The sequence below is a fragment of the Strigops habroptila genome, chromosome 10, assembly GCF_004027225.2.
Source record: "Strigops habroptila isolate Jane chromosome 10, bStrHab1.2.pri, whole genome shotgun sequence".
NCBI classification, from domain to species: domain Eukaryota; kingdom Metazoa; phylum Chordata; class Aves; order Psittaciformes; family Psittacidae; genus Strigops; species Strigops habroptila.
In genome coordinates this window covers 15579330-15599380 of record NC_046359.1, presented here as the reverse complement: position 1 = coordinate 15599380, position 20051 = coordinate 15579330, and the positions used below count along the sequence as shown (strand labels likewise).

Sequence of the window (20051 nt, the reverse complement as noted above, 5' to 3'; positions counted from 1 at the left end):
CAAGTGTTGTTTTGGACCAGAATATTTGACCAAAACTGTAAGCATAAATTAAGTGTTTTAAGATTACAGTTTATAGGTGCAGAACTTTGAAAACTTATTATGATGCAGCTATTTCTGTAGAAATTAATTTTAAATGCTTAGATGCTATTGAAGACTTGTAGATAGAAGCAGGGGCAGGTTATCTGGAACTCACTAGTTTTCTTCACCAGCAGTGACGAACAGACTTTAAAATTCTGTTTCTGGGTATTTGCATATTGTCTCACTACAGGAAACTTGATGGCTGTATGTTCAAAATGATATTTGGTGCTTTTTTATAATTTAGGAATTACCAATCTCTAAAAAAATTAGTTTGATAATTTTTTCATTTATATTTTACAGTACAAATCGAGATGATCACTATGTTCGGGTTTGTGCTATTAAATTTCTGTGCTTGCTGGATGGATCAAATACCTTGCATAAGACATTTGTGGAAGACATTTTCATCAAACTACTTGATAAAGTAAACTTCTTTTCTCTTGCTATACAAATGTAATGTTAGTATAGTTACTAAAATGCAAAGTATTTACAGTTGACAGGATTATTTACAGTTGTTTGTGTAGCCTGTCAAGGTTTGTCCAATAACACACTTTTGGTTGGTTTGGTTTTTTTTGTTTTGTTTTTGGGTTTTTTTGGGGGGTATGTGGTTTTTTTAGTTGTAAGATAGAGTTACTTCAGGCAAACAAAAATGGTGAAAATTTTCAGATTTATTTCTTTCTTTTTAGTGGATTTTCAGACTTCATGAAACATTATCTGAAGTGTAACCATTTTTCCATTACGAATCTTTTTTTAGGCTGCATTTTCAAACACTGCATTTCACTTTAGCAATTGCAGAGTACAGACTAACTTTTGAATCAAGAGAGCTATTGTCTCCTTAGAAGACCTTTATAATAGAATTAATGGAGAAGGTTTGGGTCTCATTTTCATTTATATCATATCTGCTTATATATTGGCAAGAGTCAGTGGTAAATTACTGCAGCTACTATTAGAACATCACCCATGCATTCTGGTACTATAGAATTCCGCTTTTGTTTGAAGAACAAGAAATGGGTGGTCCTTCATTCCTGACAATTAACTACTGGAGAAAAAAGGATAATATTTGTGTTGTAAGTTTGATAAATTGGGAAAAATGAGCTTTAAAAGTGAGCTTACTTGCTTAAATATGAAGCTTACACACGTAAAGATAAAGTGTATTTGCATTTTAGTATAAATATACGGCTTGGATCAAATTATTTTCCTTTTTAAAAGTTAAAATAGTTTTGGGTGTCATGTATTTTGAAGTCCATAGAGAAGGAATCTAAGCTATCTGAGAACATGAATTTAAAATCTTTTTAAAACTTTATTTATCTAATCTCTTTTCTGTCATATGAAACATCTTTATTGCAGAATATCAATTTCTGTCTCAAAGCTAGAGCTGTAGTTTCAAGCTGATCTGATTGATAACATGACTAAACCCCCTTTTTTTTTAATGTAGGCACTAAAGTAGAAATGTTTTCATTTATACACTTATCTCTTCAGTTAGGATCTTTAGTACTTACATAGCTAAATGGCAGATTGAGTGCTCATGCTCCATTTTATGTAGTACTATTTTAATTGTTCGTGTACAGTAGGTCTGTAAATTCTTAAGCTTCTGCTGTTTGAAGAGTCTTAATACTTTTTTTTTGTGCTCCTAACTAAAAGTACTAGTGGAATTGTATGAGGTTTTTTTAACTTTCTGAACTTCTCATAGACAAGCTTCAAGATTTATTTCTGAACAAATGAAATTAGTACATTTTTCCTAACTTTTGTATTTAGTGCTGATACTAGCTACGCAGTAGGTGCTGCTTTCCCAGTACAGTATATTTCCATATATTCAATTTTAAAGGAAGAATATGTAATAAACCTTTTAATTTGCTTTTAGGATGAACAAGTATCCAGATCTAGAACACGCTATTATGCAAACTCTTTACAGCATAGAATTAAAAACCGGGTATGGCAGACACTCTTGATTCTTCTTCCAAAGCTTGACCAGGTATTGCTCTTTACTATGAATTCTTAAATAAATATTTACTTTCAAGGATAATTCGGTGTCATTCAAACTGCATATGTTAAATTACAGCAGAGTATAAAAGGCATGCAATTTCTGTGGCTGATGTAGAAGTTTTGTGTAGTTTTGTTCTTTCAGTCTGAATTCATGGATTTATGATGCATTTTTAGAGTTCACTTGAAAACTGGTTCTTGGACCTGTGAAATATAGGAGATTAGATCCTTCCTGTTAAAGCTAGCTAGAACTGTGCTGAATGTCCGATTTAAAGGTTTTCATGTAGTAAAATGCTGCTACTGTATGAACACTGAGAATATTGAGAAATCTTAGTTTCAACTTATGCTTCTTCATAATAAAATAATTGAAAGGTATAATAAAGAAATTAGATGGTTCTAAAATGTTTTCATTTGAGTATTAAAATATTTCTAATATTATGATAAAGCTGAGAATGTTCTTTTATTGAGTTTTTTTTTATTTCCCTTAATGGAAGTAACTAACAAGATACCAAATGATTCTGTGATTTATTTTTTTTTTTTCCCCTCAGAATTTTTTGTGTGGAATCCTCGACAAAGTCTTTCAGGCTGGATTTGGTAACAATCAGGCATCTGTGAAATACTTCATAGAATGGATTGTTATCATGAGTCTACATAGATACCCCCAATTCCTTAATAAATTCTGGGATTGCTTTTGCTATGTAAGTAAGAATTTTGGCATTCACTTGAAGAGTAATTCAAACAAAGAGGGTACAGTTCGTCACCCCCTATCTCATTTTCTATGTATTCCCATTTTCCTTTGTAAGCAGTGGGTTATTGAGCAAGTCAAATTAACTTGGAAGTGAGTCTGAACTATAGTCTGAGGTATTTAGAAATTTATGATACAGAAGTAGCTGAGGACAAGTGGAATTTTTCCAGTTGAGATTTCTTGAGTACGTTATGTACTCCTCTGGGCAGAGTAAAGCTGGCATAGTGATTCAGAGTATTCTTCGCAATTGCAATGTAAGAGCCATCAGGAACACATTGATGCCCTAGATTCTGAGTTTGGGAAGATGCTGCGAAGTCACTTGTGGTTTCCACACCCAGCTTTTGTCTTCTGCATCTCGTTTGTCAGTGGGAACATTACTTGCATAATACGTATTCAATCTGTGGCTTGTAATACGCACTTCTCTAACAGTGGAGTTCTGTAATGTGGTTCCAAAAGCTGGAGGCAGGGTTTGAATTATGGTACCCAAAAGTTGTAAAAGGGTTGACTGAGGAGAACTGACTTACTACAATTTCATTTTTATGTCTTGGATGATTAAGTAATCATCTGTAAGAGTTAACCTGTGGAAATACTAATTGTCTACATTGATATTCTCGAATTTGTTAGGATTGTGTAATTTGGGCTGAGTAGAAAATGTATCTACTCGCATCTCCTCCAGTGTATAGGAAGACATTACTTGCAGTTGTGCCTCTGCTGAAGCTCACCACTCATAATAGTTAAATGTAGATGTCTTCTTGTTTATCAAATAGCCTAGTTGCTACTGTAGTTTTTAAAAAAGCCAAACAGTAGAACAAGAATTAAAGTTACATTAAAAAACCTCAAACCAGGGAGGTTTTTAATACTTTGCTTGCTAGTGGTGCTTGCTGTGGTTTTGTTCTGATTTGTCTATTTTATCTTGCCCCCTGCACAGGTGAAAAAAATTCGTTCAGTTTACAATTTATACTTTTGCATATATATACATATACAACTGCACAAAGATGCCTTGTCATGCCTATCTGAACTAATAAAATGTTGTAAGGAATGTAGCCTTTTCCTATTATAGAGTTCCCTTCAAGAGCTCCTATAGTTGGAATTACTGTCATTTTAGTAGATGATAATCTGTTGGATCAAAGAAATCTCATGCTGATAGCAAATGCATTGAATCACGGTGGACCCATTCAAACAAACAGCCAGCAGAAAAGATGTAGATTTATGAAAAAGGAGTACAGGTTGTATTTTCAGAGGCTGTCCTGGAAAACAGTGACTCTGAAAAGGTTTTTTTTATGTCATTTTTTTATGTCACTTTTTAGTGACATACTAAAAAGTAAGCTGAACTTGAGCACCCAGTGCAACGCTGCAGCAGAATGGATGAATAGGAAATATATCTGTAAAGAGAAGGGTTGAATAGAAGTGTGGAAACACATTTCTTCCCATACGGAATGTGGGTGAGGCAGCTGCTAGGCTGTTCTACATTCAATACCCACGTTTGTGATGACATGGAAAAGTGCAAGCACTAAAAAGAATTCCCGAGGGTTTTATTGGGTTTGGGGTTTTCAGAGTAGGGAATACAGTGAATTTGGGTTGAATTTTAGCTCATTTACACTGCTGTATACATTGTTCTGAATAGTGTGTTAGAAAAAAGCAAATAACATGTTAGTAAAAATGAAATCTGAACTTCGTGTTTTAGTAAATTTTGCTGTGGAAACACATGGGTTTTGTTAATAGTGTGGTATTATTGCATGTGCAGAACATGCTTTGAAAACTTTTAGGACGTAATATGCATATTGTTACATTCTCTTTTGCTTTAGGATGAAGAAAAGCTTAAAACAAGCATCTGCACGTTTTTATCAGTGTTATCACACTTTGACATCATTCTTCAAAATACCTCTGAGAAGGTAAGTTTGACTAAAAGTGTTCATCCTTTCCCAGTTGCACTGTGTATGGATTTCTGAAATAAAATCCATTCCTACAGTCTATTTTCAAAACCTTTTTAATACCTACTTCCTACTAAGGTATGCTTTGATATGGCAAACACTGAACTTTACAATAGATGATGAGGTACAGTCAGATGTTACATTAGATCAACTACTCCACATCTGTAGCAATCCAGGCATTTCTATTTTTTTTTTTAAATGTTTGTATACATTTGCAAGATCAGAGCTAGAAAATCAGAAGTAAACAGAGGTTTCTGTGTATGCAGAAAAACAATTTTTAAAGCAAATTAGTGTTTTGAAAATGAACTATTAGGGCTGTGTGTCTGTGTTCTAGTGAGAAGGAAGGAAGAAGGAAAATAAGGACCATGTTCTGAAGCCTGGTTTTGCGTATCTATGTACTGTTAAAGCTTCTGACTTTCTGAAAGGCTCTTTTTTGAGGAAGCCACTGTTTCTTGGGCCACTCTTTCTCTTCTACTTCTGAATGGTACATTTAGACTTAACATTAATGAAAGAATCATTGGGGGTTTTTTTTGGGTTTTTTTGTTTTTTTAGAAGCCAGCTTTGAAGAAAGCCCTCATAGTTGTTCTACAGTGGTGTTTCAACCATAATTTCAGTGTTCGACTTTATGCGTTAGTTGCCCTTAAAAAAATCTGGGGCATGTGCAGAATGTTGCATGTGGAAGAATTTGAAGCTCTGACGCCAGTTATTGAATCTAGCCTTCAACAAGTGGAAAACATGCATGGTACAGGGTTAGTAACATTCATCTTGATTACAGCCTAACATTATTCTTTTGAGCTATTTGCAGCCAGTCTAATTTTCTTAAGTAGCACTTGATAATTTCTGTGGGAGTTTATGGGGATTTTTAACTCTGTTAAAATTAATTATCAGCAAAGTAAATGAAGTCATAATTCAGTGTAGCATCACAGTCTGAAAGCACAAGAGGAAAAACTCAAGGCATGTTTGGACAGTGCTAATAGTTTAGAAATGGGGTAAAAAAAAATAAAATCAGGAGTGCTTAATTTTCTTATATGGTGGGTTTTGAAGCAATAAAATTCATTCTCCCAAACTTCCTGATACCAGTAAATTCTTAAATATAAAAATCCAAAATGTTTTTGGTGTTAATATTTGAGGGGGAAAAAAAAAAAAAACAAACCAAAAAACTTCTGTGGAAGAAAGAAAGAAAAATAGATGGGGAAGTTAATTTTGGATGATGATTAAATAGGCTCTGCAGAAATGCTTGTCTGCCTACTGATTTGGAAATAGAGCAGTGAATTTAATTTTGTACTCTGTGTGTATATCCTTATTTTTTTTTAGCCCAGTTTTTAGAAGTTAGTGAAAATTATTCAGGATTTCTGACAGTGTTGTTGTCAGCCAACATAAACTCTGCATTTTTTCTCAGCTATAAGTTGTAACTAAACTCTAGGCTAGTATTCAGTTTCCTCCAGAGGCCTGCCTAGATGGGATACTCTTTCTTGTGAAACTTGCTGCTTTTGATAATAGAATTTGGAAACATGTTATGGGCCTTCCTTGAAACATAAATAAAACTTATTTCCTGAATGTTAGGGGTTTTGTTGTTTGTAAATGGGTCCTTACTTAGAGTATTTTATTTCCCATACAGTACATAATAAATACGATCAGGTTGCCTTATTCCGATTTGCTAATTAAAAAAAAAAAAATCCATTACATTGCCCTTTTGTGCATCTTGCATTACTTTCTGCAATTGCAGGAATGCTAGAAGGAACTGGCAGCGAATCCAAGATCATTTCTTCTTTGCAACATTTCATCCACTTAAGGATTACAGTCTAGAGGCAAGTCTGAAATTATTGCTGGTCTTAGTATTTGTGTAGTTTTACAACTATGTTTTTATCCTTCTGTGTATGTTCTAATGTAGGATGAATAATGATCAACTATTATTCATTTAAAACTCTGAAAAATTATGTCACCTAAATTGTGATGGATTTTAGATTTAAGACTGCAGCTTAATTCTCTAATATTGTGTTAAAAACCTAGGTCAGTTAAGAAGAGGCATATGTGATGAATGTGCCCATATGTGGGAGTTAATCAGGTTTTATATTTGTGACTAGAAAAAGTACTTCTAATAAATGAAGAGCATCTACTTAATCACGTAGTTTGTTAGGATTTTTAAGACTTCCGTTCTTAGAAGTAACTTTTGAGGATGCTTAAAATTGATGTGAGTGGGATACAAATCTATAACTTCTAGAGCACCTTTATCATCTGTCCTTTTTGCTATAGCTTAAATAACTGACGAATAAACACTTAAGGAAAGGAGGGCAGGCAAAAATACAGGTGCAGGGCAAAATAAGACATAGAGGAACTAAGCTGAAAAGACAAGATAAACATGAATGCGAAAAGGGGTACGTGTGTTTTGGCACAAACAGTGCCATCTTCCAGAGAATTAATTTTTTTCTGTAACTGTTCTATGAAACATTTTTGTGAACACTTAAATATGCTAGATATGACTTTGCAAAATTCAGAATGAAAATCCTGATTAAAAAACAACAACAACAACAACAAAAAAAAAAACCCAAGGATAATACTTGTTAAATATTTAAATTTATTCAGCGTGCATCTTCATCTTGAGGGTGCATTGGAGTAGACAAAATGTCTGGGTTTTAAACTGTTCATCTTAGCCTTTCCCTTGGGGTGTGTGTGTTTGTTACTCCTTGATAAATTGTGGTTAGCTCTATTGATAGTGCTGGGTTGGATTTCACTGCTAGGTTTTAATGCTTTTGGCTGTATTCCTTTTGACATTAAACCAAGACGTGTTCTTTACTAGAAGCTCATTAGAGCAACTGAATACTCATTAGTGTTACAGGTAAAACAGTTTCACAAGACCTCTGTGCTGAGAAGCATAGCGTTAATTCTTTGGTATTCTAGAATTCCAGAACAGTCATCAATGGACATCCTTAAAAAATGTCTAATTGGAGATTGGAGGAGACTAGATTTATGAAGATGTGGGATAGCACTATATGTAAAGTGGTCAATGAGAGATATATTAGTAAGTTATATCAAGTACAAAGAAAACTAAGTATAAGATCATAGAATGCTAGATCAGATACGTGTGATAAAATTACCAGACATTAATTTATTACCTGTTTTGCTTGCTTTAGTGGTGCTCTGCTAATAACACTGTGTTACACTGCAGACAATATTTTACATTCTTCCCCGCCTTTCGGAGCTTGCTGAAGATGAATGGATCTCGCTCTCTAAATTCGACAGATTCACTGACATTCCTTTGCCACCAGCATTTCAGTGGTATCATTGTCGAACGGAACTTCGTGATCTGAAACCAAGTGACTGGTCTCAGCAAGACATGGGTAAAATACAGCTAATCTATATTAAATGTAATTATTTGTATGTACTAGCCCTATACATCTGTATTCAGTCTCATCTCTGTTTCTTAGCTGAAGTAGACTTCTATAGAATGATAGAATAGTTAGGGTTGGAAAGGACCTTAAGATCATCTAGTTCCAATGTATGTGAGCAGAGTATATGCCATAAAATAATAGTAAATGACTAATGGTGTCTACAGTATTACCATCTAGATAATCTTTACTGAAGCAGTAGTTTTGCTACCACTTGCATTATCTGTATAACTACTAATTGTTTTTATAGGTTCAAGTTCAGCTGAAACAGATAGCCAGACAGAATGGACTGATGTTCAGAAAAAGATTATACCCTGGAAAAACAGTACTCCTAGTTTAGACCTGGAAATGGTATTTCAGGACCGTGCTGCTAAACTTGGTAAATCAAACAGCAGACTGATTGTGGTGGCTTCACTTATTGATAAACCTACCAATTTAGGAGGTAAGGTTGATGGCACATCTTATCTTAGACATTAGAGCCCAGTTGGATAATAGGAATGAATTTCATCTTATGTTGATAATTAGAAAACTATTTAAGTACTGCTCAGAGAAATGGATTACTATCTTGGGGAGGGAGTAACCAAATGAAATACCTGCTTCAGAAGAATGGGTCTTCTATAGTTTCATTTTAAGGGGTGGGAGGAATTACACCTAGCATGCATTAATTAAATAGAACTTTGCTGTAAGTCATGCTCAGTTTCTTACTGCTTTTATATTCTTTGTTACAGTTGAGGTTTTCAACAGTGTATGTAGTTAAAGGAAATAATTTGCTTTTACATTTTTTTTTCTGTAACAGCTAAGCCAGATCTTGTAGACCTACTAGTTTCTCGTGATGTGGACAGGAAGCTGCCTGTTCCTGATTAAGTGCTCTTCACAATGTCATGCAAGCTGTGATATAATAAATCCTGCAAATACTTTATTACATTGTGCTTGCTGTTGTCAGCAGTTTAAATAACTGCAGTGAGACTGTTAATGAAAAATAAGCCCACAAGCTGGTGCTGTCTGTATTGTAAAGCTGTAATGTGTCATTCTTTCAATATAATGTGTCATTTAACAGGTTTGGGATTTATAGCTTAACGCACGTGTGTGTGTGTTTGTGTGTCTGTCTGTGTCCATCCATCCCTGTTGAGGCTTGTATGCTGACCCATTACTTTGTAGAAGCACATTGTCAGATATAATGCTTTTCTAATTTTTATCTTTCTGCTAAGTTACAAAACTTTTTTTCCACCCTGGTAAATTATCTGGAACAAGGTGTGGCTTGAAAAACTGATGTAAAACTGATTAAAAATAGAGGACTAGAGTAACCATTTCTCTTGGATTCTTTTCCTTTTTCATTTGATAAAATATTCTAGCTTTGTGTTTATTTGCTACACAAAAATCACTTTAATTCTCTGTTTGCAGGTTTGTGTCGTACAAGTGAAATATTTGGGGCATCTGCACTAGTTGTGGGCAATCTTCATTATGTACAAGATAAGCAGTTTCAGCATCTTAGCGTTTCTGCAGAGCAGTGGCTCCCCCTTGTTGAGGTGAATGGAAATATTTTAGTAGCTCAAAAGTGTACTGTACATCTTCAGTTCATCAAATGTATAGTTCAGAGTCTTTATCTGGTAAAAATGAACTTTTTACTTAACAGAAGCTCCCACTGTTACCTCTGAGACTGAGTCTTCAGTATTTTGGTATAAAATTTGGCTCAACCTCATAAAAAATAGTTTATCACAGCAATAAGAAATTAAAATTATTTTTAAACTGATTGCATGAGCTGTTATTGCTATATCTTACTCTATTTTTTATAGTGGTGAGTTGGAATTTAATGTTTATTTATAAATGTTGAACAATGCTTCATTTATCTTGCTTGGTCCATTGCTTTTGGTAACTTCATGGGCATGATCTCTGAGCTTGTCTGAAGCTAATTTGTGCCAAGCTTTTAGAACCTGTTATCTAGCTTATAAAAATGAGGGGTTTGATCTCTATGTTTAGTATTTGGTAGAAAATGTTTGTGATATTTTATAATAATCAGTTTTTCAAGATCAGTTTTAAGTCATTTGAATAATTGAGTTCAAATTTTTCACCACCTCCTCTCAGTGTTTATGTTCAGCCTTTTCAGATTTTTCTTGATAGCTATAGTGTGTATTGCCTAAAACAGAATGCTGATGGACACGTGTTGTCATGCCTAGTCTCTGTACAGAAGAGTACTGATGATGAAGCTTCTGTTGCATGAAGAAATAGGCATTTAATATGAATAAGCAATTTAGAGGGTAGAGTGAAGGCAATTCTTCACTGCAAGCTATCATAAGTTGTAATGCAGATATGTAAGGCAACTCAGCCACAGTACTAGCTGTTGCATTGAGAAGGAATTCCAGGTTAAATAACTATGCACCTTGTCCCTGTGATTATTGTACATTCAGATGTAAGGCTTGTAGCTGTCAGAATCATATGAAAGCCTTTTTGTTCATTGTATTCGTGGAGTACATTTTTTGTGGCCTTACTTAACCTTGTGTGCTATTGCTGAAGAGCTGTCAAAATGTTAAGCTATGCATATGGACAGATCCTTTGGAGATAAAAGTCATTCATCTTAAAAACAGTCCAAATTGATTTTTACAGTAACTTCAGAAGTTTACAAATGGTGATATTTAAATATTTGTGTATTTTTCTCTGCTTCTGATGCACAGGTGAAACCATGTCAGCTTGTTGATTATTTACAGCAGAAAAAAACGGAAGGCTACACTATTATTGGTGTGGAGCAGACAGCTAAAAGTTTTGATCTTACAGAATATTGTTTCCCAGAGAAGTCACTGTTACTGCTGGGGTAAGAACACACACTTTTTTGTAAATCTACCTCTTGCAGTCCATCCCTTCTACTAGTCAGTTTGGTCATGTGAAAACCAAGTGGCAGTGGTGAAGGTGGATTTAGAATGGGAAGTGATTATGGAGACAAAACAGCTTGGCTTTGTGTGCTAAGGAGTAGGTGGTGTTGATATCTACTCCTGAATGATCCTTTTTCTCCGACTTAATATGCTATCCATGCACTGTAACTACTTTTTTTTTTTTTAATGAGTGGAATTAGCAACAGCATGGATTATAGTTTTCCTAGTGTGACAGAGGTGTACCATCAATTCACTTCAGTTATTTCGGGCCCTGTGCTCAGCAAGAAGGGAGCTGCCTGCTTGCCCTGCTTAGCATGGTGAGGACTGGAGCTGAGTGGAAGCATGCATAGCTGGGAGATGCTTTAAAAATGAAGGATATGAGGCACAGGACAAAGTAGAAAGTTTCTGCAGTACAAGCAGAAGCTGGGACAGCTGATAAAAGCAATAATCAGTTCCTGTAGGCAAGCAAGCAAGCCTTAGATGTGACAAAGGGAAGGCTACTTGAAGAAATCTAAAGGAAAGTGCCTGCAAGTCAGAAAGCTGCTGGAATTGCAGGGTTACTGAGTGACACAAGGAAGAGCGGCAGAAATACCAGGTTTTCAAACCTTTTTATATGTCGCTTGTCTTCAGAATGTAGTTTCCATAATCACTTTGTTCTCTTCTAATTAAAACCACAATTTTAATTACTGATAACCTTTGGTAACTTCTGGTGCGCTCACTCTGAAGAGGTGAAACATCTCCAGTTCAAGGCTCCAATCAGTGTCAACATTCTCTCATACCAAGACCTCACTGAATGTAAAGTGGGCAGTTAGAGCTTCCCTGTTGTGCCAACAGCTTCATGCCCAGGTTGTTTCCTATAGAGCTGTTCATTAGTTTCAAAATAAAGGCAGAGAGGGAGTCTTTAATGTTGGGTGTTTGGCTGTTGCTGGACCAGTGAACTGAATTCTTTTCTGACATCAAAGCTTAGTCAGGTCTCCCCTGTTTTCTTTCTTATTTATTAGAAATGAACATGAAGGAATCCCAGCAAACCTGATTCACCACCTGGATGTCTGTGTGGAAATTCCTCAGCAGGGTATCATTCGATCCCTCAATGTGCATGTAAGTGGAGCTCTGCTGATTTGGGAGTACACAAGGCAACAAGTCATCAAGCAAAAACAGTAAAAATAACTGCCAAGAGTTCTGTGCCTTATAGTACAGATGGGTGACTTCCTATGGTGCTACAACATGAAATTCTGAATAGAGGAGATACAAACTCAGGGTGAATGAGGATTCTTCAGTTTTGCATGTTTTGTTCTCTGTAATGTTCAGACTGACTTTTAAATGCCTTAATACTATACCTCCTTAAATAAAACTGTTGCATTGGAAATAAATACTATTTATATTGCATGTGGTGTGTGGGATTTTTTTCTACTATTAGAACATCAGTATAGTATGTAAAGAATCCCAGACTCAAAACATAACATTTTTTACTGCAGTTACTTCAATTGTGATGACCGTGCTTGAAATGAAAGTGGTGCCTTCCTGTAACCTCAATCAAAACTTACTGTAGCCAAAGCATTTTATGCCTCCAGCATGTTTTTCAAGGTAAATTCACTTACATTAAATGCCACCCCATGCATTAGGTCTTCTAATAGCTGCTGTTTTATAAACTGATGTCTGACTTTACCATGTATATCAAAGTATTTTAAAATACAGTTTAATGACAAATAGAAATTATATTATACCACCACCTCCTTTTGACGAGTTTTGACAAGCTGGAACAGACTTTTTATCTTAAGGAAAAGCTGGTTAACTTACTGAAAAACAATTTTATTGTTCTCTTCAGAATTATGTATATTACACTACCAAAAAATCATTTATTCCCATGGAACAATTTGACTAATTACACATTCAAAACCTTAATTTTTGAACAGCCCTGCACCATATTTCTTTGCCTTATTCTCATGAAAAAGCTGTCCATGACCATCTTTTTCCAGCAGACACCTGAGACCTTGCAACAGGAGCAGCAGCGTGCATTTCAGGAAGACAGTTGGGTTACCAGTTCTTGAGCTGAAGCAGCTTCTGTCACTTTCTCGTGCCTTTTCCTTCCAGTTATTCTCACTAGATTAATCTTGAAAGCAGAGTAGCTAGGACTTCCCAGCAGCTTCTGGAGGATGATACCCTTCTGTTTCAAGCTGCTTTTTGTATTTTAAAAAGTCTCTTCTTTTGTCAAAATATTTAACCTGTTTAAAAAGAGAAAAGATATTTGGAAGAAGCTGGCAGAGAAGGGGGCTTTGTGCATCACAAAAAGAATAAGGAATAAACAGGCTTTCATTGCCAAACTTGAGGAGGATTTTAACTCAATACATTAGCTAGGAGCTTCTTGGTCTGTTGAAGAAATGAGAGTGAAGTATTTGGTTTGTGTATTTTTTTTTTACCATTTTGAAAGTGAACTTCAGTTTCCTGCCATAACCACCCCACTACTTCTATAAGCACCCAATAAAACCAGTCACTGCTGTGAATAAAGATTACTTGTAATGCAAAGGTAAGTCCAGCAGCTTTTCTATATGGTATCACATACTATGTAACCTCTCAATTCCTTGCCTGGAGCCACTGATGTGCATGGTGCAAAGCACTGCATGTAAAACCATCATCACTAGAGATGACATACAGCACAACTGCAGCGTTCGAAGTGTAAGTCAGTACAGCAACTGTGTACTTTGGTTTTTGTAACTGACTTCTGTCTGTTCAGCCCCTCAGACACTGCTGTCAGTAAAGAGCATTTAAAAAAGAACTACAGCTTGAGCTTAAGGAAACTAAAAAGCACAACATGAATGGGTTACACAGAAGCCAATAGTTTACTGTGAAGTTATGCTGCAGGAAGAAGGGTACTTCTATGCACAAGTTATCAGATGCCAGTCTTAAGATGCCATTTGAGTGCAAGCCCTGTGTGTCTCCTCCCTTCTGTATTAGCCTTTCCTCTTTAGTAACTTCTGTGCACTCCCACAAGCTTCTGAGTATCTTTCTGAACTTTTTTAACTAACCCATAAGCCTGTACGCTTGCCTAGTTGTGTATTTATCTGAAAGTCTGAGACAGTGTTTTCCCTTCCCTTTATACCATGTGCTTTAATCTACTTTTCACAGCTCCCAGGCTAGGCAGTGGTCCGCTCAGGAGCTGTAATTTCCCTGCAGGACCAAAACTGTGCAAACCAAGTTATGTTTTGAAGGGTGCAGGGCTGTCTATGAGAAAGCGTTAAGACTGCCCAAGTTCCGCAATCCGAGAAGCCAGAGTTGCCATCATTAACGCGATAAGCGGAATTACTCGCCCATGCTGTTCACTAACGTGCAAGGAAAGCTCGGTTGGCGCTGAGCGAGCTCGCAGCGGCCGAGCGGAAGGGGACCCGAGCGGAGCCCGAGGCCGCGCCCGGAGCGGCGGCTGCTCACCCACTGCTGCGGGCACAGAGACTCGAAGGACAGCCGCAGCTTCTCGCACTTGGAAGCATCATCCCCGTGGTTGTCCATGCACTGCCAGAACTCGTCCCGGGCGCCCCAGCAGGCCTTCCTCTCCTCCATCGTTGGCGCCGCCATCTTCGCTGCCGACCTGAACGCAAACGCCGGTGTGTCCGAGCGCGCCCCGGCCGGCTGCGACCCGGCCCCAAAGCACCGGGGCGGCGGGGCTGCTGCACCGGCACCGCCGGGGGGAAGGCCGCAGACCGCGCCGCGCCGCCTCACCCGCCCGGCGAAGGTCACGGCCCGGAAGCGAGGCGGTGCTTTGCCTGGCGCGCAGGCGCAGTCCCGGGCGAGGCTGGCGGCGGCTCGCGGTCGCCATGGGGACGGAGATGCGGGATCCCGCAGCGGTGCGGTTCCTCCCGCCGGGCGCTTCAGGGGTCCCGCTTAGCGGGAGGAGAGCCCCGGCTGTGTGAAGGGCGTGTTTCCCAGCCCAGAGGCACCCGAGCCGGGCGCCGGGTGAGCTCCCCGGGGAAGAGCCCTGCAGTGCTGCTGGAGAACACCCAGGAGCGCGCTGTGTTCGTTGTTTCATTTGGGAATCGGTGGTGATTCCCTGTGGCACTCGCTGCGGCTGAGGAACTGCACCAGCATTCGCCTGGCAATGCGGGGCGGTGTTGCAGTTTGGAAAGCTATCTCCCGTGTTGCCGTAGTCACCCGCTGCACCCGTGGCAAGGGTGGCATTTTGTTAGCTAGGAAGAGCCCGGCTCTGCCGGGTGCAGAGCCGCTGCCGGCTCCCGTGCTGATAGCTGGTGCTCATTGGGGTGCATGAGGCCGCTCGGCAGCCGGGCCAGGGAGCGGGTGTAGCTGCCGACCTGCCTTGAGCTGGTTTTCCTCCTCAGCGTGCAGTCATAATTCCCATTGCTGGTGGTGGGCACGCTTGTGTGGTTCTCCTTGCAGGTGGCTCACTTAGCTCTATACGTGGAAAGGTATTTTCAGAGAAGACCGAGGGCTTGTGCTTCTTCCACAGCCAGATATATTCTTCCCTATGATCAGCCAGATCCGGAGGGGATTTCGTTGGTTGAAATACCTAACCAACTCCTTGAAAGGGAACCTTTGTGGAGCAAAGTAAATGTGACTGCTGCTGTACACTATATAGTATATAATGGCCCGTGTTCTCATCCCTGCCTATTTGCTTAACCGCCTTCTGTTTCTTAGACTGTGATAGGTAAAAGATAGAAATGCAGTAATTTAATGTCGAACAGAACAGGGCTTTTAAGGTGAGTGGAAGCCACTATGAAAATAGAATTTCAGTTATGTTTTTTTCTGTTGAAAAGAATTAATATAGAAGTAAATTTATATTACTGCTTACTTGGAACCCTTTTGCACTCAAGCTTTTGCAAAGCAAGCTTTTACAAGCATGCATATTGAAAAGAAAATTAATATTAAGTCTCAGGACCGAAACACAATACTAGGGAATGTCAGTTGTGTTTTAGATTTCAAAATTTATGGTGCATATAATGTTTAGTTACTGCATTCAAGAAACAGAGTGGGTAATATGGTTATGTATAATTAATCGCAAAGCCTGAATAGCACACCTGGGATTTGTGATAAATAGTTTATTCTTTAATGATCTGTAGCCCAAGAAATACTCAGTGGACACAATTGTAAATAACTGTGTAATGGGTATTATGGAAATTTAGTGATCTGGTTTTAAGAAAGTGCATGAATAGGAAAAAAAGGTTTCTCTAATACATTTTTAATGGCAATATTTCCATTTGGTTAAACTGCTATCTTAAGGAGGTGGATTTTTTTGTTATTTGTTAGCGAATTCTATCTTTAGTCTTTTACTTTTGGGAAATGTGCCCAGTAAGTAATAAATGGGATATTTATAATAGCTGGGCAGAGGCAAATGTTCTAGAAAGATGGGAGGCTGAAAAAATTCCAGATTTGTTAGGTGCACTGCTGGCCACAGTTGAAGCCTTTGAATTACATTTCCATTTAGCGGCTAGTGAGATAGATGTTGTTAAAGAAATGGATACCTGTCATAAAGACTTCATGTTGAGTTTTGTGAGTATCCTTTTAACAATAATCTGCTTTAACGTCTTTGGATGAGTTAGCAAGAATTTAGGGTTTTGAATGAATAAAGAAGGAGGAGTGTATGAGGAGAAGGAAAACTGTAGCTTTTGTTTGGCAGCCTTACCAAATCAATTTTCTGAATCCCTAAGAAAATGTGCATTATCAAGTTATTTTTCAACTAACTGGGGCTCTTACCTTGATTTCTTCAAAATGCTGTCTTTGCTGGGTCAACAGTGCTATGTCTTTGCTGTCACACTAGGGAGTGCCAGTGTGACATGAACATAGACAATTAAGTACTGGCTTGGGACACTGAGGTGGAGGGTGGCTGTGTGGGTGCATCAATTAGCGCTGGAGGGGATTTGACTAGGAAGAACTAAGCTGTCTGTGCAGGCTGGTACGGAGACAAAAGAACAAAGAATAGACAGAACAGTGATTCTTACCTTCTCCAAATCTCTGTTTAGTGATCTAAAGCCTGCTGAGAAAAGGCTTGCTTGTCTTTGTGGCATCTCATGGTCATCAGTGGAGAACTCCGTGGAGAACTCCATGGAACGTAGTCTGAAAATCACTAGGCTACCTAGAGGAGTGGTGATTATGACCACCAGGGAGTGACACTGGGGTTGGGACTAGATGATCTTAAGGTCCTTTCCGACCGTAACTATTCTATGATTCTATGATGAAGAAAAAAGAAAACAAAAAACCAGCAGCTGGAGGTTTAGAATTCTTCTGAGGTAATGAAGTGATCTACATTAATTATTGGCACTGGTTTTTAATGCCAATATTCCATTTTTGTTCAGTTGTTAGGAAGGAAGAAAACAGAAGAAGGAGTATTTTGGGAAAAGCAGCAATGGTAAGGTGAGACGACTAATTCTTACTCTTCTATTGGCTCCAGATTAGCAATTCTCTAAGCCGACCAAGGATGAGACAAGCTTGCTTTGCAGCAATGTTGGTGCTCAGCCTTTTGCAGGAGATCTAGATGGGAAACTGGGAATCTGCCTGTTCAACAAGCAGACTTCAATTTTCAAAGCTATGTAAATGAAAGAAGGAAACTCATCTTCTGAGTTTCATTTGGATGCCTTCACATTTCTGTGGCATGTTAGCTACTAAAACCAAATTGGTTTCTAGTTCTCTCTGAGACTGAAATACATCCTAAAATTCTTTCTAAAAAATCCAGCTGCATTCTTGCATTCAAGTATTGTATTTAGTAATGCATCAGCTGCACTGATTACTTATAGTCACTATAAACACTGTCTGCAAAACGTAGGTGTACTGTACCAGATGAGATTGCTTACACATACACAAGGGCAACATCATTCTCAAACATGGTATTTGTTCCCAAGATCAATATGAATTTTCTTAGCAGCCAAACTAGCAAGTGACATGACTTTGACCAAAACGAAAATCACACAATGAAAGAGATGATGGTTTTGTTTACAAGTCATGAAGGCATTTAAAATGTGTAATTGGCCAAAAATCATGGGAGTATTAAGCAACTTACTCTGCTTACTAGGCTGCAGTCATTTTGAAGCTTGGCAGCTTCAGAAGCCAGAGGGACAGAGAGACCTATTGCTGGGAGACAGCAAAGCTCTGTTCATGGGCCCATAATATATGCTCATAGCCAGAAGGGCAGGAAACCCAAGCTGAAGTTCACAATTTAAAAGTCCTTACAAATCTGTCTGCTTGGACCTCTAACAGGTAGAAAAGAGAAATGTGAGGCTTACTATTTTCAGAAACATTAGTTTGAGTTATTGGTCCTGTCCTTAAGACTGTGATTTCCTCTTAAAAGAATATTTTTAGGCTGCAGGTGCGCATCTGTTCATTTGACTTCCTTTTTGCTTTCACAAGATCTTTCAGCTCCTTTTTTCCTTATTTCTCTTTCTAATGTTCAGGACTTTTAGATAAGGTGCAGTGTTTTTTTGAAATGCCCTAGAACATGCCAGCTAAAGAAGAAAATCTCATTGCTTCTCTCTCAGTAGTTTTGAGCTAATTAAATTCACCCATCAAAATCTATTGCTGCTAAGGCAGTTTCTGCAAAGACAGCTTACATGACGCCTGGACTGTGAAAGAAGCTTCTCAGTCTTGGCCTTTGCCAAGGAGTAGCTCAGGTCTGGAGGCCTTGAAAGACTTGGTTCTTTCTGTAGCACACATCAGGGACATGGAGCCAAACTCCTTATAGCTTATGACTTCAGAGTAAGTGCACAGGCCCCATTTCTTCAAACAAATTGTACAAGGGACAGGTGAGCATCTTCTCTTGGAAAGTGTTTCGCAAAGGCATTTCTGTCCTGATAACCGTCAGCAGCTCTTCTGTGCTCCTGCTTCACAGCAGCTGCATTGTCCCTGGCTTCTGTTCTTTCCCCATTCCTTGAAGAAACCCCTGTCCCTGCCTGCTTTCTGAGTCCACATAGTCCAGGCACAAGGTGTTGCCTGAAGAAATACAGGTCATTTCATCTGATTAATTTGTTTATGTGTAATTTACAATTGCTTAACAGGTAAATCTAGTTTGCTCAGCTCCCACTCGGGAGAGAGTTTGTAATAAAGTGCTGTTTGAAATCACAGCCCTTGCATGTATTTAGTCTGTACTCGGGAAGGATAAGCCAACAGAAGCAATGACACTTGCATTGGGTGAATCACAGGGTTTTCCTGATGCTGCTATCCATTCTGGTGCATAAACTCCCCCACAATCTATATGGAATGTTAAAAAAATCATCTGTCATTTTAGTAATAAACATACATTAGTTGCAGTTTGTAAAGTGGCATTTAGAGCCTTTTGGGTACCTATGAGACTGCATCAAACACACAGTGAAATGGAGTGCAGGGATGACAGATGATGCCACTTATTTGGACTAAGGAAAATGGAAGGACTATTTGTACATTCTTCTCTGGCTTTGCCTCAGGCAGGGGGCTTGGGGAGGGTGTGGGTTTCTTCAAGGATGACAAAATGATATGTCCAAAGATGGAGTAAACTTTCATATGGGAGCTTTGAATTAAGTCTCTCAACCAGTTATTAGAGTTCTGCCTGGGCTCCTGTCCTGTCCCTTACCCTCCCCTGCTTCCCAAAGAAATAGGTTAAAGATTCAGGTGTGTAACACTGAATGGGACAGTGGTTCTGAGCAGCTTCCCACAGCCCCAGATTTTTGCCTGTGTGTAATCTCTGTTAGCTAGTCTTTAGTGTCTGTTTGGTTATGAAGACGTATGAAGATACAGGAAAAAACATGTGACCTGGGCTAAGGCCTAACGATTAATGTACAAATTCATGTCCCATCCATAGCCCCTAAATACCTGTTAGCATATGCATTTATGGCTGCTTACCAGTGGTTTCAAAGGAAGCTCAGCTTTTTCTTTGGTCTGCTTCTGCTGGACATGTGTTTCCTGGCTGATGCCTGATATCAGCCTTCCAGAGGGATTTTTCCAGGGAGACTAGAGCAGACTTTGCTGTCGAAGACAGACTGGCAAGCAGTGACAGACTGGCAAGAAGGCATTCTCTTCCATCTGATCACTTTGACCCAATACTACCCACAGTAAAACTAGAATAGAAATGCAGTCAAGAGAAGGAAACAGCATTGACTGAGGC

General features: G+C 38.5%; 2 protein-coding genes across 2 annotated transcripts in view; one reads left to right on the top strand and one right to left on the bottom strand.

Annotated features, from left to right (window-relative positions):
• TARBP1 (TAR (HIV-1) RNA binding protein 1) overlaps positions 1-12367 on the top strand; it is a 33733-nt gene extending 21366 nt beyond the window's left edge. The window contains exons 20-30 of the mRNA XM_030499632.1: positions 379-499; positions 1937-2047; positions 2604-2753; positions 4606-4692; positions 5284-5480; positions 6458-6539; positions 7898-8069; positions 8368-8559; positions 9519-9643; positions 10787-10923; positions 11983-12367. Of these exons, the coding sequence (XP_030355492.1) occupies positions 379-499; positions 1937-2047; positions 2604-2753; positions 4606-4692; positions 5284-5480; positions 6458-6539; positions 7898-8069; positions 8368-8559; positions 9519-9643; positions 10787-10923; positions 11983-12142 (1534 nt within the window). The 3' untranslated portion in view covers positions 12143-12367. The remainder of the gene's footprint in view (positions 1-378; positions 500-1936; positions 2048-2603; positions 2754-4605; positions 4693-5283; positions 5481-6457; positions 6540-7897; positions 8070-8367; positions 8560-9518; positions 9644-10786; positions 10924-11982) is intronic.
• Positions 12368-12661: 294 nt separating this feature from the next.
• On the bottom strand, positions 12662-14732 carry LOC115613740 (cytochrome c oxidase assembly factor 6 homolog). Its single transcript, XM_030499633.1, has 2 exons — positions 14405-14732; positions 12662-13203 (listed from the first exon to the last, which is right to left on the bottom strand). The coding sequence occupies exons 1-2, from the start codon at positions 14546-14548 to the stop codon at positions 13108-13110; spliced, it is 240 nt and encodes a 79-aa protein (XP_030355493.1). The 5' UTR covers positions 14549-14732; the 3' UTR covers positions 12662-13107.
• Positions 14733-20051: the final 5319 nt, after the last annotated feature.